The 20,986-nt window shown below is 40.9% G+C and overlaps 1 protein-coding gene across 5 annotated transcripts in view; it reads left to right on the top strand.

Annotated features, from left to right (window-relative positions):
- Positions 1-2,530: 2,530 nt before the first annotated feature.
- Positions 2,531-20,986, top strand: part of LOC119535544 (ankyrin repeat domain-containing protein 26-like) — a 961,331-nt gene continuing 942,875 nt past the window's right edge. For 4 of the 5 annotated variants that reach the window (XM_037837896.1, XM_037837895.1, XM_037837897.1 and 1 more), the window contains exons 1-5: positions 2,531-2,654; positions 2,945-3,006; positions 8,008-8,101; positions 9,099-9,181; positions 10,483-10,643. In XM_037837896.1, the coding sequence (XP_037693824.1) occupies positions 2,600-2,654; positions 2,945-3,006; positions 8,008-8,101; positions 9,099-9,181; positions 10,483-10,643 (455 nt within the window). In that variant the 5' untranslated portion in view covers positions 2,531-2,599. The remainder of the gene's footprint in view (positions 2,655-2,944; positions 3,007-8,007; positions 8,102-9,098; positions 9,182-10,482; positions 10,644-20,986) is intronic. The other variant, XM_037837894.1, reaches the window with a different exon arrangement.

The raw sequence follows: 20,986 nt of genomic DNA, 5'->3' as shown, positions 1-20,986 counted from the left end.
AACAGAATCTTTTTAATTTGGTCAACAGTTTCTTTAATTTCCATAAGATCATCCATTTTTTTATTTAGTCTTGCAATGTCTTCTTTATGCTCTTCTAGGGTCTTCTTGATTTCCTTCATATCCCGTACTAGGGTCTCATTGTTCATCTTTAGTTCTTTGAGTAGCTGCTCTAGGTGTGTCTCTTCTGGTCTTTTGATTTGGGTGCTTGGGCTTGGGTTATCCATATCGTCTGGTTTTTTCATATGCTTTATAATTTTCTGTTGTTTTTGGCCTCGTGGCATTTGCTGACCTTGATAGGGTTCTTTTAGGGTTTGTAGACCAGTTGAAGTCCTTATCTCTAATTTATCAGATCTACAGCTTCGTGGAGTACACTTTCTCTAACTAACCAGCAGGTGGCGTCCACGAGCCACCTGTTCTCCACAAGCCAGATCTCCCCTGCTTAGCCTTTTTGGTGAGTGGGGGAGTGAGTCTTGTGGGGCCCAATTGGTGTCCCAAGCTTGCGTGTGTAGTTGGTGTTGCCTGCCCTGTATGTGGGGCGTGTTTCTGGGCAGTCGGGGAGGGGGAGTGGCCCTAACAATCAAATCTCCCTGATGATCCTAGAGTTTTAAAGCTACTGCAATAGTCTAATCCTTCAGTTCAGTCCTGCCACAGTTTGTCTCTGCCACTGACCCACAAGTCTTTGGTATTGGCGTATGGCTCCTGAGACTTGCAAGTGGGCCCCTCTTCCAGGCTGTGCACCCCGGGTCCTCTGTTGAGGGATGACTGTGCTATGTCGCAGGTGAGTGCCGTCCCCCCAGGGCAGTTCTGGGCTGCTGGGCTGTGTTGGGAGGCTCCCAGTCTGCTCAAATGATGGCTGAATGGGGCTCTGTTAATTCACACTGCTCCCCCTTCCCAGCTCTGGGACATTCAGCTGAGGTTGCAGGGAAGGCTAATGTCCACGCCCAGTTTTGTGGTGTGTGCCTGTTATTTGAAGCACTTCCGTCACACTGGGTTGTCTGGGGCAGCTCTGGGCTATGGGGCTGACGATGGGCAGGAGTGTTTCCTGTCCACCAGGATGGTGGCTGTGAGTGGACACCCCCCTTTTCTTGGGAAGTTGTGTTGTTTAGTGAATTTTCTCAGCCACTGGATTATTGCCTTTTGTCTCAGAGCTCTCTTAGTTCTGCTCTTGACTTGACGTGCCCAAATTTCAATTCTTTGAAGCTTTCTGTATTGAGCTTCTTAGAGTAATTGTTTTAGAAAAAGCAAAAAGGATTTAAAAAAAAAAACAAAAAAAAAACGGCCCTCCTCAGAGATCTAATGGGTTATTGAAATGCTAATAGACAAAGCAACCAGGGCCATTAAGGAAAGGTGCCCAGGGCAGAGAGATCAGCCTTGCTTCGGGATTTGCATATGCGCCTCAAGGCCTGATCTCCGCCCTTCCCCTTTCTGTGTTCACCAGAACTCCAAAAATCCTCTGCTTTTATTTTGAAGTTTTTCGTGTTGTTTTTTTTCTATGCCTGTCTCCTCTCTGCTGGGCTGGCTGCTCTCAGAGTCTCTGGTGTCTGGCCTCAGACTATCTATGGTTGGAGTTTGAATCAGTAGAATGAGTTTCCGGTAAGAGCAGCCACTGCAATTCTCCCTTCTCCTTCCTGGAGCTGACAGCCCCTCCTCCCCCGGGACTGAGCCTGGCAGGGAGGGGCGCGGGTCCCCTGGCCGCAAAAACTTACAGATTTCGCTGATCTCAGCAGTTCCACGTTTTCATGAGTGTTGTATGAAGTATGCCCAAAGACAGATTGCTCTGTGGTGTCCAGTCCACGCAGTTCTTGGCTTTTTACCTACTTTCCTGGAGCTCACCTCTAATTTTGAAATACTCTTTCTGGTCTTGCTCCCCTTTCTTCATCTTTACATTGCTGCCAGGGCAACCTTCCTAAAATATATTTGTGATGGTATAGCGCCTCTGCTTCCAAACTTACAATGGATTCCCATTACCTAAGGGGGAAAGTTCACATTCTACCATGACACCTCTGTGATCCGGCCCTAATTCTCCAGTTTTGTCCCTCCATCCCATTCCTAATAACTGTGTTCCATTTTAACCACACTACTTTTGTACTCTCTTTTAACAGGTTGTTTTATGCCACATACTTTTGTTCTGGCCATCCCATCTAGAATGCCCTCTACACCCTCCTCTGCACCTTTCTGTCTTTCAACATACAGCCCTATCTTGGCAGCATTTTTGGAGCTCCCCAGATAGAATAGGCTATTCCCTCTTAAGTACCCTTACTGTTCTTTACCCACTTCAGTTGCATAAGTGGTGAATGACAACTTTTCTGCCCTTATTTATCTTTATATATCTCTACCCCTTCTAGAACATAGAACAGAAATGCTCACTAATTTATATTTATAGCTACTCCCAGGATAGTACCTATGATTTTGATAGACACATTAAATGTTTGCTTTCTTATTGCTGATGTACTGACTGAATGAGTGAGTGAGCAAATGAATATGTTTTCTGCAGTTGGTATTTTTTTTTCCCTTTCACTTATAGGAAGGAACAACAAAGCCAGCAATTGTGACAAAGGAAACTGGCATTGGTATTACTGAAAGTGCTCTAAGAGAACTAATGAATAATGAAAATATGGCTTTTGTTGTTGGAGTACACAAAAATGATAGAAGTGGTAAGTATGAAATTTTTCTTTGCTTGAATATGATTATGAACAACCTAATTGAAAAATATGTTAATCTAAATATGATATGTTTGTTTTAACTATTTTTCCTTTGCTGTCTTTCCTTATAAGTATTCAAATTACTACTAACTTCTTTGTGAAAGTACTTCAACCTTCTGAAGTTCTTCTCTGTTTTAACTTTAGTTTCCTTGAAATATTCATGAATGCGGATAGACATACATGTATTTAATATTCACAGTAATGAATGTTCTCATGAATGTTTCTGTGACTACATTTTATAGATATGATGTCAGCTTTAGGATTGGGTGAAGATGAAGATAGAGAATCACCTTGGGATTCTGAGGTACAGTCTATTATTTTTTAAAGGGTAAGCATTGAGTGATGTTAATGAGTAAAAGAGGATACTTTGACTTTACCTTCTCATCTCTGTAGATGCCCACAGGGAATTCTTTTTTTATATTTTTTGACCTGTAATTATTCAAGTAATTATGTACTAGGTACAAAACTGCTGCATGGTATAATTCACTAATTTATAGGATCCACTTAATGAAGCCAGTGTTTGTAAGCAAAAAGCAGGGCTTGGAAGTCATAAACATTTGGGTTCTGAAGTTACATTTTTGTAGAGAGATTTCCAGTCAACCAAGGTGGCATCATAACATGCTCCAAGGTGCTGTTTCCCCATGGAATCTTTGAACAACTAGCAAAGTCAGGCAGAGCCATCTTCCTGAAAAGTCTGGAAATAGTTAAATGGTTGAAAAATTGGGTAAGTGCAGAATGCAAAAAAAAAGGGGCAAGAAAAAACCACTAGGAGAAGTCTGTGGTGCCCTTGCTGGCCTAACTCTACCCCCTCCCCAGCACAGGGTGGTGGGTGCTCCCATTGTGAGACCCTGGCCCTTTTCTGAAGAAAGCAGTATACCCCCTATGTGTTTACCGGGGTGCCTGTGTGCTGGTGCCAACCTATTACATGAAAGCCTGAAAGACTGAACCAGGGCACTAGACTTCAGCTCACCCTCCCAGAATTTGCCTCATGGGAAGAGGCAGCTTGCAGAAAGCTAAAGCAGTGTGAGAAACAAGTCAGTTGAGCAATGTAGAAGACAGCTAAGCAGCATAAGAAATAACGAGTCCTGAGGCAAAGGATTACAGGTTTTTAGACATACAATAGAGCAACCTGGAGGGGGACTGAGTCTGTTTCCTTGGGAGTAGAGGGGACATTCTCATTTCTATAAAAGGGGGAATTCCTAAGGCCATGAGTAGGCAAGACAAAAACTTAGAAAAGACAGAGAAGAACATGTCCTTTAGTTTGGCCTTGGGCTGATCTTTTTGATAGGAGAGCTGAATTCTGAAGCAGTGTCAGCCAGTGCAGAGCCAAACTGCGAAGACTGTCAAAGGTGTTTTTTTTTTTTTTTTTTTTTTTTTTTTTTGCTTTGTGTGTTTGTTTTGTTAGTGCCTAGCACTGGAGGAAATCTCTTCATATCGCTAGCTGGATACAAACTTAAGAAACCACTTAGGGACCAAATCCTAGAGTTAACAATTAAACATACTAAAATGGAGAGTGTGCAACTGAAGATTATAAGACAGTCAAAGGCCAACAGGAAGTGATAACCCATCCTAAGGAACACGATAAAAATTCAGAAATCATCAAATTAGACCAGAATTTGGATATACTGGAAAAAAGGCTTTAAAAAAATCTTTGGTATGCTCAAGGAGATGTAGGAAAATACAAAGAAAGAACTAAAAGATATCAGGAAAATGATAAATGAACAATATGAGAATCTCGATGAAGACAGAAATTTGAAAAGGAATGAAATGGAAGTACTGGAGTTGAAGACCACAATAACTGAAATGAAAAATTCCTTAGAGGGTTTCAACAGCTGATTGGAAGTGGAAGAAAGAATCAGTGAACCTAAGAATAAGACAATTGAAATGAATCTGCCTTAGGAGCAGAATGAAAAAAAGAATTTTAGGAAGTGAGAGAGCTAAGAGACCTGTGGGACACCATCAAGCATACCGATATAGGATAAACTCAAAGAGAGCCATGTCCAGATACAGTGTAGTCAACGTGTTGAATGCCAAGGACAAGGAAAAACTTCTGAAAGCTGCAAGACAAAGGCAACTTGTTTTATACAAGAGAGCCCCAATAAGATTAAGTGCTGGTTTCTCATCACAGTCCCTGGAGGCAAGAAGGCAGTGGGATGAAATATTAAATGTACTGAAAGCAAACAGTTGCCAACCAAGAAATTTATACCTGTAGAGATTGTCTTTCAAAAGTACAAATGTTTTCACTGATATGAAATAATTAGAATAAGCCTATGCATCGAGTCAGAAACTAGAATGCAGGTTACCAGGTTCTCAGGTAAAGGTAGGGAATAGGGAGTTAATGATCACTTGGCACCGAGTTTCTGTTTAGGTTTGGTGCTAGATGGTGGTGATGGTAGCACAGCATTGTGAATGTAATTAACACCACTCAATTATATTTGACTGTGGTTAAAGGGAAATTTTAGACATTACAAATACTACTGGAGTAAAACTTAAAAGAATAAAACCATAGGAGTCTACAACACAAACAGTGAACCCTAATGTGAAAGATGGATTATAGTTCATAGTGTAATTATAATAATATTGTTCCATCAGTTGTAACAATGGTATCACACTAATACTCAGTGTTAATAATAGGGAACACTGTATGTGTGAGGGGGGCTATATGGGAACTTTATATTTTCTGCATGGCTTTTTGGAAAGCTACAACTTCTCTAATAAAAATAATTTTGAAAATCTAGAGAATTATTCTGGGTCAGCATATGGCTAAAGGTATGATTCCAAGTATAAAAGGCCTAATGAGATTCACAGAGAACAATTTTGCAAAATCCAAAGTTGTTGGATTTTAACAACTTGCAACTTGAAAAAAGTTAATGCCTGGGGCTTGAAAGTATTATTATATTTGGATGGTCATGTATATTTGCAAGATATATTTGAGGTGAAGGATGAACATGGGGGATGGTAAAAATATGTGAATTACAATAAAGACAATTGTGTTGAGTGGTGTCTTAATAAGTGTCCTAGTTTGCTAATGCTGCAGAATGCAAAACACCAGAGATGGATAGGCTTTTATAAAACGGGGGTTTATTTCACTACACAGTTACAGTCTTAAGGCCACAAAGCATCCAAGGTAACACCTCAGCAATCGGGTACTTTCACCGGAGGATGGCCAATAGAGTCCGGAAAACCTCTGCTAGCTAGGAAGGCAGCTGGCATCTGCTCCAAAGCTCCGGCCTCAAAACGGCTTTCTCCCAGGACGTTCCTTTCTAGCAAGCTTGCTTCTCTTCAAAACATCACTCCCAGCTGCACTCTCTTTTCTCTCTTTGAGTCAGCTCATTTATATAGCTCCACCAATCAAGGCCCACCCCGAATGGGTGGGGCCATGCCTCCATGGGAACATCTCATCAAAATTATCTCCCACAGCTGGGTGGGGCACATTCCAAGCAAATCCAACCAGCACAAGACGTTTGCCCCACACAAGACCACAAAGATAATGGCATTTGGGGGACACAATATACTCAAACCGGCACAATAAGTAAAAACTAATTTGGATTATTAAAATATAATGCATTTGGATTATTAAAATATAATGCATGAAAACATTATACAAGCCATGCTTGTAGTAATGTAAGAATAAAGTTAACAGCAAGCTGTACTAAGGTGACTGTTGCAGAAGGAGGTAGGAAGGGCCTGGCAGCTTCTGCAATGAGGTACAAGCACTGTATTCAAAGTTTAAAGTTATGTTTTTGTACCTGGTTTTGTCACTTACTAGCCATGGGATCTCGGAAAAAAAATTTTAACCTATTTGAATCTCAGTTACCTCATTCATAAAAATCCTACCTTTCGGGTATGTGTGATTTGGTAGCAAATGTGCAACTATAAAGGGTGTTATACAAATGTAAGATAAAATGATCACCATGGTATTTAGTGATTTCCTAAATATTGATTGACACTTCTTTAAACCTGAAGGAAAATAAAATGGCAGAAGTGTCAATAAAAGAATTGGGAAGTTAGAATGGATGTGTGGATTTATAATTTGGGGTTTGTTAGGTTTCAGTAGACTTCTACTGGAAATATCCTATAGTTACACAGTGATTTTGCACCTGAGGCCTTCATGATGAGATTTTAGACATTCTGACCTTCCCTGCTTTTCTGTTGAATTCTAACTATGTGCCAAGCAGTCAGACACTGTATATAAAATGAGGGCTTATGTGTAGTGGTAGGGACAGAAAAACCAGTCACTGTTAAGTGCTTCATCTGAAGGAAACTGAGAATGTTAGCTTAGAGATTCTTGGATGAGTTTCTAGTTGGGTTGGGTTGGGGTACTGGGTTTAGGTAGTCAGAGAAGTTCTCTCTGAGTGTGACCTGTAAGCTGCAAACTGAAAGATGACAAGGAGCCAGTCATTTGAAAGTGGGAGAACATCATTCTGGACATAACTGTGTGTGTATCTTATTCATCCTTTTAATCTAACATGTTGCAATAAGCAGCAAGTAAGAAGTGGGATAGCTGTTATCATAATCATTCTTTTTCTTATTATATGTAGAAAAGATAATGTTCATAATAAGTGCCTGGCATATTTTAGATTCTTAATAAATGTTCTTGTTCTTCCCTTGTTATTAAAGCTTGCTATACCTTCTTGAAATAATTGTAAATGTGCAAAGAGTTGTATACTATGTCTCATTTTTGTTTGCTATTGCTTAAAGAAAACCTAAAGAAAAATTTTTCCTACTTCGTCATTTTACTCAATTATTTTTCCTATAGTAAATATCAAAAAAAAAAATTGGTCCTGAAGCATTAGCTCTCATTTGTTAGAGAAAATAATTAGGTTCCTCCAAGTCCTTGTTTACCTACACAAAGCAACCTCTAAGGATGTTTGGTTTACACTCAGTATGAGGTACTCCCAAGTTCCTAGTGCCAAGCATCTTATTTTACTCCTTGCCTTATAACAAATGTACTATTAAAGAGTCTGTTTAAATACATTATTTTTAAAATATCCTGTTATTTTTTGTGGGAAATGCAAATTAGAGTTAGGTGTTTTGAAGTTAGTTTCTTTTTGGAATGTAAATCAGTGTTTTGTGTGTGGATATGTTTACTCTGGCCTTCCTTGCTCAGTTTACAGAGTCCACAGCCAAGTGCAGATAAGACTTGGACACACACTAGAGACTGTATGTGAGGTTCTCCATTTAAATGCTTTCATTTTTAATACATGCTCTTATTTTTAAATCTCATTACTTTTGAACTAGGAAATTCAGTAATTTTTCTCAGAAAGTGATTAGGAAATCTTTGTGCAATTCATTATTTTAACAGAGCATCTCTGAGAGTGTTCCAGAGAAGTCTTTTGCTTATTTATCTGAAGTCACAGATCAAAGAGGGAAAAATATATTAAATGGACAAATAGAAGGTAAAACTGCATTTTATAAAAATTTGTTTGACAATGTTTATTTGACACGTGAGTACTGGTGTTTTCTGATAGAAATCACCTATTAAATTCATAGTGTGGAAAAAGAGAAGTAAAATGGAGAAAAGTTGCATATGATTAAAGAAGATTCCAGCAACAGATTAAAAATTATGAGTGTTACCAAAGGAGTGAAATTAGGGACAGTCAGGAAATAAGGTAGAGGAAAGGCATAAAGAGAAGAATGACTGAGAAAGGCAGAGAGTACAGGGAGTACAATGAATTAAAAAGAATGAGGTGTGCATAGTGGAATGTGGTCAATAAAATGAATCTTTAGAAATGGGAACAGACTGTTAGAAATGCAGGAAGAATATAAAGTAAGGATCCTATACGAAGCCTGTCAGAGCAGTAGAGCACTAATTTCCCACTCTGACTCTCTTCCTCATTGTTTGGAAGGCATTCAAGAAGGAGGCTCCTGAATAATGCATACAAGGAGACACTAAATGCCATCAGGCTCAAGAAATACATCATAAAGATTCATTCACAAATTCATCCACCCAACATAAATGAACAGAACAACCAAAAACAAAAATTGAAAAATACATAGAAACATATAAAGGCACACTGTCCGCTCTTGTCAACTTCATGATAGTACTTTTTTTAACAACATTCAGAACTTCAGCCACATTGTTCGTGGTTCTGAAATTTACATTACCTTTACACCTCTAGCAGGCTACACCTATTTCCTATATATCTGAAATGTTTCTATGCTTTAATCTGAAATCCTCTAGTTTATTCTGTCTCAAATTTTATTCATCTTTTAAGAGCCAGCCTGTTAGGTGAAGTCTCCCTGAATAAGTATGAATATTTCTTAAAGAAGTGTATGTTCAGCTAAAGATTAACCTTATTTTACATTTTCAATTGGTTATATGTTATTTTTTATTATTATAAAGATTGTCTTTTATCTGACTGTTCTAAGTCATTCATTTTAAATACTATGTAGATGTGTCAGGAGAAGTAGACTTAAAAAGGACATCAGAGGAAGAACAAGAGAGGCTTGATGGAGGTGAAAACAACCAACCACAGGTAGGTGAAAATTTAAATTTCTGGTATGATTTTGTTTTGGTGCTTTAATAACTAGTGTAGCCCAGATGAAATTGCATGTGGACTAGAATGTAAAATATCTGTAGATTGTAATGTAATATTTAATTTTTAAAACATTTTAACTATATAAAATTTAAAATACTCCTAGAATCTTTAGCAACTTATAGCCAAACTTTATCTTTGGAAGAAAAAGAGAACCACACCTTCCAGAATGAGGCTTTTGGTGTTAGAGTACAAATAACAACTCTCCAATTCTTCCCCTTAATGTCTTCAACTTATTTTATTTTAGGGTAGAAAATGAGTAAATATTATTAAAAATTTTTAACCTCCCCCCTCATTAGTGGACATTAGAATGTATCAGATCTGGACAGAAGGAGATTATCTAGGTACATAATGGTATCATAGCATATAATTTGCATTAAAATTTAGGAATTTGCTTTTCTTCCTGATTGATGTTAATGGCCATGGTTCCTAATCATTTAAAGTTTACCTACTCTCCAGTTACTAACCTGTAAAAACAATCCTTAATTGCACAGTAGGGGCTCTGTATATCAGGCATGGTCAGTTAAATGGTTTTCGAGTGAGGAAACCTTTGTCATATTAAAAATGATCTCCTAACTCAATTCTGGTAGATATAATATATAATGAATGAAGCTTAGTCCAAAGAAACAGTGACAAAACTGGGTTTGCATCTTCCTGTTTTTTTCATGTTTTAGGCTAAGACAAGTTACTTGTTACTTGTAGTTACAATTCATTTTTAGGAATAGCTAAACATAGATTAGGAGTAAAATTTTAATTATTTTCTAATTTTTCTTTATCCATACTTGATGACTTAAGGATAAAATAATTTTTAAAACATGCACCCAACAGAAAAGACAGCTGAAAATCAACCTGAGCTAATTAATCTTCCACTTTCAATGCAAAGTCCAGGTGATAAAGGCAGAAAGGACATATTTTGTGCTTTTGTCTTTTTATTTTTCTGTCTCTGCTAGTCAATTGGGGATAAAAATGTTAGTGACAGGTGTATGTAAATAAGAGCACAGAATTAAGAAAAGTTTTTTTGGGATTTTGGGAAATTCTAGTTCTTTTGCTTATGCAGAAATGAAGAGTTTACAAAACTTCAATGACATGTAATGAATAAAATTAAAGTAGGCAACAAAATTTTATTTATTAACATCACCGAATGCAACTTGAGTCAAATGATCAGGTCAATGAAAACAAAAGAGTTCTTTTTATTGCATGAAGTAATGACAGTTCTCCTGAGTATCAAATTTTTGTTAAAGGTTGAAGGAGAAAGGAAGAAGCCTGAAAGAAGTGACATGGAAGTATCAGAAAACGTGTATGCTGATTCTGCTGAGATTAATGACAGTGGATTAATTCAACAAAGAATGAGTGAACAACCTGGTAGTCATCAATTTCCTCTTAAGGATAATGATTCTAATAGGTAAACTGAATTCTTAAGCATTGGCATTATTGTTCTGCAATACAATGAATTCTCATTTGGACTAATAGTCAAGATTAATAAATTTTTTAGTTTTATGAGGGATATTCAACTTTGGGAATCAGAAAAATGCAAATTAACACAGAAATGAGATACCGTTTTTTTGCAATTGTATTGAGAAATAGTATATTCAAAAAAAACCGAGGTTGGAGAATTTGAGGAGAAGGATATTCTCATACCCTGTTGGTAGATAAAATTGGTAAATTCTTTTTGAAGGGTAAGTATACAGTATGTATGAGAAATGTCATCCCTGTAATCCAACAACTTTACTTCTGGTACTTGATCCTACAGAAAAACATGCACTTGTGCAAACACACAGACACACACACATGTTAAGTCTATTATATGCTTTAAAGTAATATATATATGTGCTGTATGTGTTAAAGATCTATCATATCCATTTATGTACCTTGGAGATATTTATATAAATATGTTATACGTATACATTCATTGAGGTGAAGGATAATTATGATATCACTGTCATATGAAAAAGCTGGAGACAGTGTAACTACCCATCAATAAGGAAATAAATTGTCATATCCATAAAATAATGTACTGCCTTAGAAACTTTTAGTCTTTTAAAAATGTGGTAGGTCCATGGTATATTGATTCTTTCCCCAATTAATATATATTTAAGCATTTGGTTTTGTACATGTCTTGAGCAAACGTTTGTTAGAATATTTGTAATATCTTCTCAGTTTCAAAAGGAAGCAGCATGCTACACTGGTCCTACCTTGAAACAACAAAATTGCTAGTTAGATTTTTGTTTTTGTTTCCTGTGCACTGGCACTCTATGGTTGAACCCTCAAATTAATCTTAATATTGCTGAGGGATCGCACATGGCAACTCATTCCAACTTCCATATAACATTCAGTATATTGCATAAAAATCCTAGTAGAGTCAATACTTAAATATGGCTGATGATTTTGTGTATTTGACTTGTGTAAAATTTCCTATAATTAGATGATTGTCATCAAGCAGGACATACTGCCCTTGAAACTTTTAGTCTTTTAGTCTTTCTGTGGTCTTATGAATAGAAGCAAAATGATAACCAGGTTATATTATCATTATATATGTAGGACATTTTCAAGGGTGCCTTTTAGCACTAGAATTTTATGAATGTATTATTTAGTGCCCTAGTCTGGCATTTATTTTCAGCCATTTAGTGCCACATATACTCAAGTAAGAAAAAAACTTAAAATTGCTATTAAAGTAGTATATAAACATTATGTAAGGATCTAAAAGTACAGGTAAACAAAAGGAAGAAAATTTGATCATCTATCATCGTGTTAAGATGTCTTTGAAAGAACTGTCTGTACTTGCTGACTCAATAATTTCCCTTCCATTCGGTTTTTTTAATTTTATTCAGATTGTTCACATACCATAGAGCAAATATCCAAAGTATACAATCATTTGCCCCCAGTACCGTCATACAGCTGTACATCCATCACCACATTTAATGTTTGTTCAAATTTTAGAACACTTTCATTACTCCAGACAAGAAATAAAGAAGAGAAAAAAAAAGAAAATGAAATTCAAATCCTCCCATATCCCTAACCACTCCCCTCTATTGTTGTCTCATAGTATTTTTATAGTACAGTTGTCAGTTTATCAAAAAATGTTAAAATACTACTAACTGTAGTATATACTTTGCAATAGGTATTTATTTTCTCTTTATGTGCCCCTCTATTATTAACTTCTAGTTGTAGTGTCATACATTTGTTCTGGCTCATGAAAGAGATTTCTAATAATTGTACAGTTAATCTTGGACATTGCCCACCACAGGATTCAGGTTTATAGATTCCCATCTTTTGACCTCCAGCTTTCCTTCTGGTGACATATGACTCTGAGCTTCCCTTTCCACCACATTCACCCACAATTCAGCACTGTTAGTTATTCTGCCTATGTGCTACCATCACCTCTGTTCATTTCCAAACATTTAAGTTCATCGTAGTTGAACATTCTGCTCATGCTAAGCAACTGCTCCCCATTCTTTACTTCATTCTGTATCTTGGTAGCTTATATTTCATGTCTACAGGTTTACATATTATAATTTGTTCCTATCCATGAGACCCTGCAATAGTTGTCCTTATGTGTCTGGCTTATTTCACTCAGTATATTGCCCTCAAGGTTTCATCATCACCCCATTTTTTTAAGATGGTTTTGTTCACATGCCATACATTCCATCCTAAGTAAACAATCGATGGTTCCCTGTATAGTCACATATTTATGTGTTCACCACCCTCACCACTATCTATATAAGGACATCTATATTTCTTCCACAAAGGAGGAGGAAGAGTCAAAGTAGGTAGAGAAAAAAGAAAAAGAAAAAACAACAAAAAAAGAAAAACAAAAAGACCTAAACACGACAGCTAGGAAGCAGCAAAAAGAAAGATAACCTTAAATCAAAGTAGAATAGAGTCAGGCGCCACCACCAATTCCAAGTGTCTCACACCCCTTCCCTGTGCTCCCCTCTTATCTGCATTTACCTTGGTATATTGCCTTTGTTCCATTAAAGGAAGCATAATACAATGATTCTGTTAATTATAGTCTCTAGTTCACATTGATTGTATTTTCCCCCCATGCCTCCCTATTTTTAACACCTTGCAAGGTTGACGTTCGTTTGTTCTCCCTCCTGAAAAAATGTATTTATACGTTTCACCACAATTGTTGAACACTCTAGGTTTCACTGAGTTATATAGTCCCAGTCTTTATCTTTCCTCTTTTCTTCTGGTGTCCCACATGCTCCTAACCTTCCTCTTTGAACCATATTCATAGTTATCTTTGCTCAGTGTACTTACATTGCTGTGCTACAAGTACCCAAAATTGTGTTCCAAGCCTCTCACTTCTCTCTTCTCCTATCAGTCTGTAGTACTTCCTTTAGTACTTCCTGTAGGGCAGGTGTCTTGTTCACAAAGTCTCTCATTGTCTCTTTGTCAGAGAATATTTTGAACTCTTCCTCATATTTGAAGGACAGGTTTTATTGATAGAGGATTCTTGGTTAGTGGTTTTTCTCTTTCAGTATCTTAAATGTATCATCCCACTTCCTTCTTGCCTCCATGGTTTCTGCTGAGAAATCTGTACATTGTCTTATTAAGCTTTCCTTTGTTTGTGATGGATCACTTTTCTCTTGCTGCTTTCAGGATTCTCTCTTTCTCCTTGATGTTTGAAAATCTGATTATTAAGTATCTTGGCATAGGCCTATTCAGATCTATTCTGTTTTGAGTATGCTGTGCTTCTTGGATCTGTAATTTTATGTCTTTCATAAGAGATGGGAAATTTTCATTGATTATTTCCTCTATTATTGCTTCTGTCCCTTTTCCCTTCTGTTCTCCTTCTGGGACACCAATGATACATACATTTTTTTTTAATATTCATTTTATTGAGATATATTCACATACCATGCAGTCATACAAAACAAATCATACATTCGATTGTTCACAGTACCATTACATAGTTGTACATTCATCACCAAAATCAATCCCTGACACCTTGATTACCCCACACACAAAAATAAAAAGAATAATAATTAAAGTGAAAAAGAGCAATTCAAGTAAAAAAGAACACTGGGTGCCTTTGTTTGTTTGTTTGTTTGTTTCCTTCCCCTATTTTTCTACTCATCCATCCATAAACTAGACAGAGGGGAGTGTGGTCCTTATGGCTTTCCCAATCCCATTGTCACCCCTCATAAGCTACATTTTTATACAATTGTCTTCAAGATCATAGGTTCTGGGTTGTAGTTTGATAGTTTCAGGTATCTACCACCAGCTACCCCAATTCATTAGAACCTAAAAAGGGTTGTCTATATTGTGTGTAAGAGTGCCCACCAGAGTGATCTCTTGGCTCCTTTTGGAATCTCTCTGCCACTGAAGTTTATTTCATTTCCATTCACATCCCCCTTTTGGTCAAAAAGATGTTCTCCATCCCACGATGCCAGGTCTACATTCCTCCCCAGGAGTCATATTCCACGTTGCCAGGGAGATTCATTCCCCTGCGTGTCTGATCCCACCTAGGGGGGAGGGCAGTGATTTCACCTGCCAAGTTGGCTTAGCTAGAGAGAGAGGGCCACATCTGAGCAACAAAGAGGCATTCAGGAGGAGGCTCTTAGGCACGATTATAGGGAGGCCTAGCCTCTCCTTTGTAGCAACAGATACATGCATTCTTGTATTTCATTTCATCCTTAAGTTCCTGGAGATGTTGCTCATATTTTTCCATTCTTTTCTCCATCTATTCTTTTGTGAGTAGGCTTTCAGGTGTTTTGTTCTCCAGTTCCTGAGTGTTTTCTTCTGCCTCTTGAGATCTGCTGTTGTATGTTTCTGTTGTGTCCTTCATCTCTTGTCTTGTGCCTTTCATTTCCATAGATTCTGCCAGTTGTTTTTTTTTTTGAACTTTTGATTTCTGCCTCATGTATGCCCAATGTTTTCTTTATAGCCTTTATCTCTTTTGCCATATCTTCTCTAAACTTTTTGAATTGATTTAGCACTAGTTGTTTAAATTCCTGTATCTCAGTTGAAGTGTAAGTTTGTTCCTTCAACTGGTCCATAACTTCATTTTTTCTTAGTGTAGGTTGTAGTTTTCTGTTGTCTAGGCATCTGACCTCCCAGGCCACCCCAGTCAGGTTTTCCCAGATGAGAACAAGCTCAGGTCGCAGAAGGAGGAAATATTCAGTATCTGGTTTCCCTGATGTGTGTCTTAGAGGATTGACACACCCTGTGCTTTTCTGCCCAGCAGGTGGCACCTGTCAGCCTGTCACTCTGGACTTGTATAAGGGCTTGTGGCCAGTGGCTCTCCTCTCCCAGGCTCTGGGGTCTGGTTCTGAATGAAAGGCAAGTAGTAGAGCTGGGCCCCACACTTTCTTCTTGGGAAGCTATGCTGCCTACAGAGAGGTCATTTGCATATAGATTCTTTGTTTCTCTGACTCTGCTATCTCCACTCTTGTCTGGGTCAGAGTGCTGTGAGTTTAAAATCGCTGAGGCTTTCTCTACAGCAGAGCACTGTGAGCTGAAGACAGCTGAGGCTTTTTCCACTGAGCCTGCCGACTTGAGAGAAAAAGGGACAGAAAGCCCCCAGATTCACACATCAGCCAGAGATAGCACCCAATCTTTTTGGTTCCCCATCTTAAGACAGATAAGTTCCCTGACTCTCCCAAGGTCAGTCATCACCAAGAGCCTCAGTCTGCTTATTGGGGATTTGCTGTCTGTATTGAGCAGTTAACGTTAAAACCCAAGTTGGAGGTGGGCTGAGTGAGCTATGTTCGCTTCTTCAGAGAGTGCTGCTCTGTAGCACCGTGAGGCTTCCGTGAAGGAGAGGGTCTCCACTCAGATCTGCAGAATTTACTTACAGACTTTATGCTGCAATCTCAGGCATTCCTCCCAATTCAGGTTGGTGTATGAGGAGTGGGTAGTCATGTTTGTCTCCCCACAGTTATTCCAGGTTATTTATGAATTTTTCTGTCATTTATGAATTGTTCCGGGGGACTAACTAGCTTCAGCTCCTCTCTATGCCACCACCATAGCACCTCCCCCATTCAGTTTTTTTTTTTAAGAGAAGTTGTCAGTCGACAGAACAATCATGCATGAAATACAGGATTCCCATATACCATGCACTTGTAACACCCTGCATTGGTGTGGTACAGCCATTACAAATGATGAAAGCACATTTATAATTGCATTATTAACTATAGTCCATGGTTTACCTTTGTTAGTGTTGTGCAGATCCATTGATTTAAAAAAGAAATTTACTCTATTATCATACATAAAACCTGACATTTCCCCCTTTGGATATACATTTCTGTGCTGTCAGTTATGTTCACAGTGGTTTGGCTTTTACTGTGAGGTTTATTAGTTAACAAATGTTCAGTTCTAAGTTCATGAAAATGTGCAAATTAAGGGATCAAAAGGTAGGTGCCTTCTCTGAGGAAAGGCCGATGGCATCTAGAGCACCTCTGCCAGCTGGGAAGGTACGTGGTTGGCTTCTCCTGGTCCTTTGCTCCCAGGTTGGGTTGCTTTCAGGTTCTCATTCCAGTGGCTTTCTGCTTAAGTGCCTGTGGGTTCTCACTTAGCTTCTCTGGGACAAACTCTGGGTTTCATCTCTTAGCTTAGCATCTTCAAATGTCTGGGTCTGTGTTGGTTCTCTGAGCTCTCTTCAAAAGGTCTCTGCCTTTCATCATCTCATAGAAGACTCCAGTAAACTATCGAAGACCAAACTTGAATAGATGGAACAACTCCATGGAAATAATCTAATCAAAAGGTCCTGCCCACAGTTGCATTGTCACATCACCATGGAAACATGCTAATCAGAAGATCCCACCCACCATAGGCCTGCACCCACAAGAGTGGGTTAAAACAACATAGTCTTCTTCTGGGGTACATAACAGATTCAAACCAGCACAGTGAGTGTGTTAATAATAGAAAGGTGGGGAGTGGGTTTAGTTGCCACAGCAGATGAGGATAAGCATGGAGTTAGCAGGGGAGGCGAGTTTGAAGAGGAACAATACTGTGTGGAATACAAATAAGGGTTTTAGAAAAGAGATATCAGAATATCAGAGTTTATGGCAGTTGTGATAAAAGATAAACTATAGGGATGAAGGACATAGGATGTTGGAAGGTTTTTAGAAAGGCCTGGGGGTTTCAAGGGAATTCTGAGGAGATAGCTACTTTTTAAAAAATTTGTTCTTTCATTTAGAGGAACTAACAAACTTCAAGGTTACTTCTATTGCAAAATGTTAAAATAACTTGAGCCTCTGGGAAGAGTCTCTTCAGAGCAGATAGGAATGTGGTATCATCTACCTCCACCCCAGTTTACAGAGGGTGGAACAGACTCCCTACATACAAGGGGGCTGGAGGTTGCTGGACTATCCAGGTCTGTGGCCCAGCATGGTTGTCCCTTAACCATCACTGCTTTGTCCTGTTCACTGATGTCCTTCAGCTGTACATGTAGGGGAAGTGTGGGGTGCCAGTGGTTGTCAGGTCAGTCAGTGAGCTTCACTTGGGTAGTTGGTAATATGCCTGTGTTTGGGGTCAGGAACTGAGAGTCCATTTAGTTTCCCAGCAGCAGGGAGATAGCATTTACCCTTGGCCGTTTGAGCCCATCCTTGTTCCAGAAATCTGTCTTCACAGACTGAAGATTGAAACATTGGGACTGCCCCTGAGCCCTGCAGAAGGACGGATCCAGGAGTGAGAGCCCATAGGAAGGAAGATCCCTAGACAGTACCTAGGGAGAGAGAGGCACAATGACCAGGAGCCTGTTTGGCAGCAGTCTCTCTCCTGGGGTATTTGAGTGCCTGGTCAGGTTTTTCTGGTCTTCCTATTTGATGTGGGCCTAAAGAAGGGAGGATCTGTACAGGAAAAAAAAAGGATTTTGTAATATTTAATGTCTTAATCTCTCTGGAAATAATTGTCTTTCCCCCGATGTCCTACCACCATAGGTGTGGCCTAATCCCAATATTATCAGCAAATCCACATGGGCACAGCACTACTGTTCCACGTGGTAAATCAACAGAGACCGTACTTGAAAAGAGTTAAAATGTCACCAGCCAAAGACAAGCATGTATTTCACTGACTGAGACTGGACTAGTTGGGTGTTGATAATTTCCCCTTTGTGAAGGGGTGGGGGTTGTATAAACATTTATGAGCCCTATCTTCTTTTCTCTCTTGCCCTGTCCAGCTTGCTGAATTTCTTCCCCTTCTCTCTTTCTCTTCCTTCCTTGTGTTTTTCTAAATGACAGCATGATCCTAAAGAGGCTGTAACCATGGCCAATTCATTCCTTCAGTTTGTCACCGGTCATTAGAATGAGGAGAACCTGCCCCAGTGCTGGCCTCTAAGCCAAATGGCCACCTCCCTGACTTCAGAAGATGCAGTCCCTCTCCCACAGGTCACCTCGCTCCTCATGAGCCTGGGGTGACTCGCTGTGATCAGACTCCTGTGGGATTAGGAAGGGGTAGCGCCCGCCCTTATGGTCGGGCAAGAAGTTTTTCCACATTCTTTCCACACCACTTCTCTTACGCCTCTACTGTTGTCATTCTGTTGCCCCAGCATCCAACACATTGCCTGGCACCCAGCAGTCGCCAGAGTGTTTGGGATGGATGGACGGATTCACGGACGGTCGGTTAGGAATAAACGAAATCAGGTCTATCAGGTTGCACCACCAATGACCTTCTAGAGTTGTTTTATTCTGTAGCCCAGTGATATCAGGTTTTATCCCCTTCTTCCTGCTTTCGCCACTGCACCCACTCCCCAAAATGTAGCCCCTGGTATGAGGCTGAGTTGGATTATATTAATTTTACATCCCTGAGAACCACCCCCCCCCCCCCCCAGGTGGGCGCGAAGTGGTGGAGCCGCCTCGCGTCACCCTCGCTGCGCTGCGCAGGTCCTGCCCCTAGGAGGAGCGCGGCTTCCATAAACTTTCCCCCCCTTACATGTTTGGTTAGTTACAGAATAAAAAAACCTCCTAGGGGGTGGTCGGTTAGAGAACCGAGAGCCCCAAAGAGCTGAGCGTGCCCAGCAAAAGCTGAGCCTGCGCCGGCAACCTGCGCGTAGAAGGCAGAGACCCGGCCCCGCCGGGCCCTCGCGCCCGCCTGGAACAGCGTGAACAGCCGGGGGCCCCACCGCGTCGCGGTGGGGCCGCCTCCGCCGCCCTTCGACTTCTCCCCCCGCGTGCAGGCCCCGGTGTGCGCCCCATTGCCTGAATTAGCGACCCAGGCCTCCAAAAGCACCAGAGTGTCACGCCCCGCGCTTCCCCTCGATGTCTGTCGCCTCCGGCAGGCTGGAGCCTCTGCGCGGACCCAGACCTCCCACTCAGAGCCCCAGGTAGGGACTTGCCCCCGTCCACCCCTCTCCAGGCATCCTGCTAGGGGCGGGGCTCCACTCTCCTCCGCTCACCGCCTTCCAGCCCGTCCGGGAACGCGGCGCCCCTCGGCGCACCGGAGCGGGAAGGATGCAAGATCCTAGGGGCCCCCCTATTTCCAGCTTCTGATAAGCCCCTGGCTCGCCCCTCCAGGGGGCAACCCCAAGGTCACCAGAGTAGGTGTGGCTGCCACCACCTGCACTCTCCACAATCCCTCCGTTTGTGAGAACCCACCCCCAAACGGGGGTCTCCTGCCTGGCACCCCGTCACCCCTCAGGGATGCCTCCCTGCCTGAGCGCTCCGGCTCCTGGCCCCCCTCTCGTAACGGTCACGTTCCCTCCCGGGCGAGGCTGGATCAGAAGCTCCCCTCCGCGTCCAGGGGAAGAGCCGCGGCAGCCAGAGCCCAGGGGGAGCGGCGGGGACCCGACGCAAACTTGGGCTGCACTGACTTTGGGTCGAGCTGCCGCCCCCCGCCCCTGCTCGCTCTCCTGCCCGCGGCTGCTCCGGGGGACCCGGAGCCATGGCGTTGGAGTCCCCTACGCCACGCGGCTGTGGACTCCGCAGGGGGGACCGGGGCACTGCAGGGCGAGCGCGCCAGGCCGGGGCCTATGGCCGGGATCCCGCCGTGCGGCAGCGAGCTGGGCAGGGCCGCCCCCCGGCCCCGGGACGCCGCGCCCAGCGCCAGGCCTGCTCCTCCGCTGCCTGGTCTCTGTGGGGGTTGCAGTTTCGGTGCCAGCCAGGACTGCGGGCAGCAGCCGCCCTGGGCTCCGGGCAACGACTTTCAGTCACCTCCAGCTCTTCAGTTAGTCACCGAACTGTCATTGGTGATGAACGAGGAGCACGTGCTCCAGGGCTGGCCTCAAAGCCAAATGGCCACCTCCCTGCCTTCAGGAGGTGCCGTCCCTCCAGCACAGGTCACCTCGCTACTAGATATTTGATTCTTTTAGTTACTGTTTTAAATAGTATTTTTTTTTAAATAAATGCATTTCCTCCTCAGAGTACTCATTACTAGTGTATAGAAACACTACAGATTTTTGTGTGTTGATCTTGTATCCTGCTAGTTTGCTTGTTTATTAGCTCTAGTAGCTTTATTGTGTGTTTTGGGGGGACTTCCTAAATATAGGATTATGTTATCTGCAAAGAGAGAAGTTTTACTTCCTCCTTTCCAATTTGGATGCCTTTTATTTCTTCTTTTAAGAACTAAACTTTATTTAAATGCCAACTGAATGACTAGAACTTCAGTAATCCTGTTGTATGTACCATATTTCTCTTCGTGTAAGGCACTGAGAATTGCGTGATGTCCCACTGAAGATGCCCCATTGTTTTATGTATCAATAAAATTTTTTAAATGTGGCTAACTGTGGTTGTAAGACATCATCGATTTTAAGTTGCATTCCAATATCAGAAATACGAAAATGTGAGGAAATGAGCATCTTTGAGT

This window comes from Choloepus didactylus, chromosome 5 (assembly GCF_015220235.1).
Source record: "Choloepus didactylus isolate mChoDid1 chromosome 5, mChoDid1.pri, whole genome shotgun sequence".
In the NCBI taxonomy this organism is placed as follows: Eukaryota; Metazoa; Chordata; class Mammalia; order Pilosa; family Megalonychidae; genus Choloepus; species Choloepus didactylus.
The sequence above is the reverse complement of the archived record's forward strand: the minus strand, read 5'-3'. Positions and strand labels throughout refer to the sequence as shown.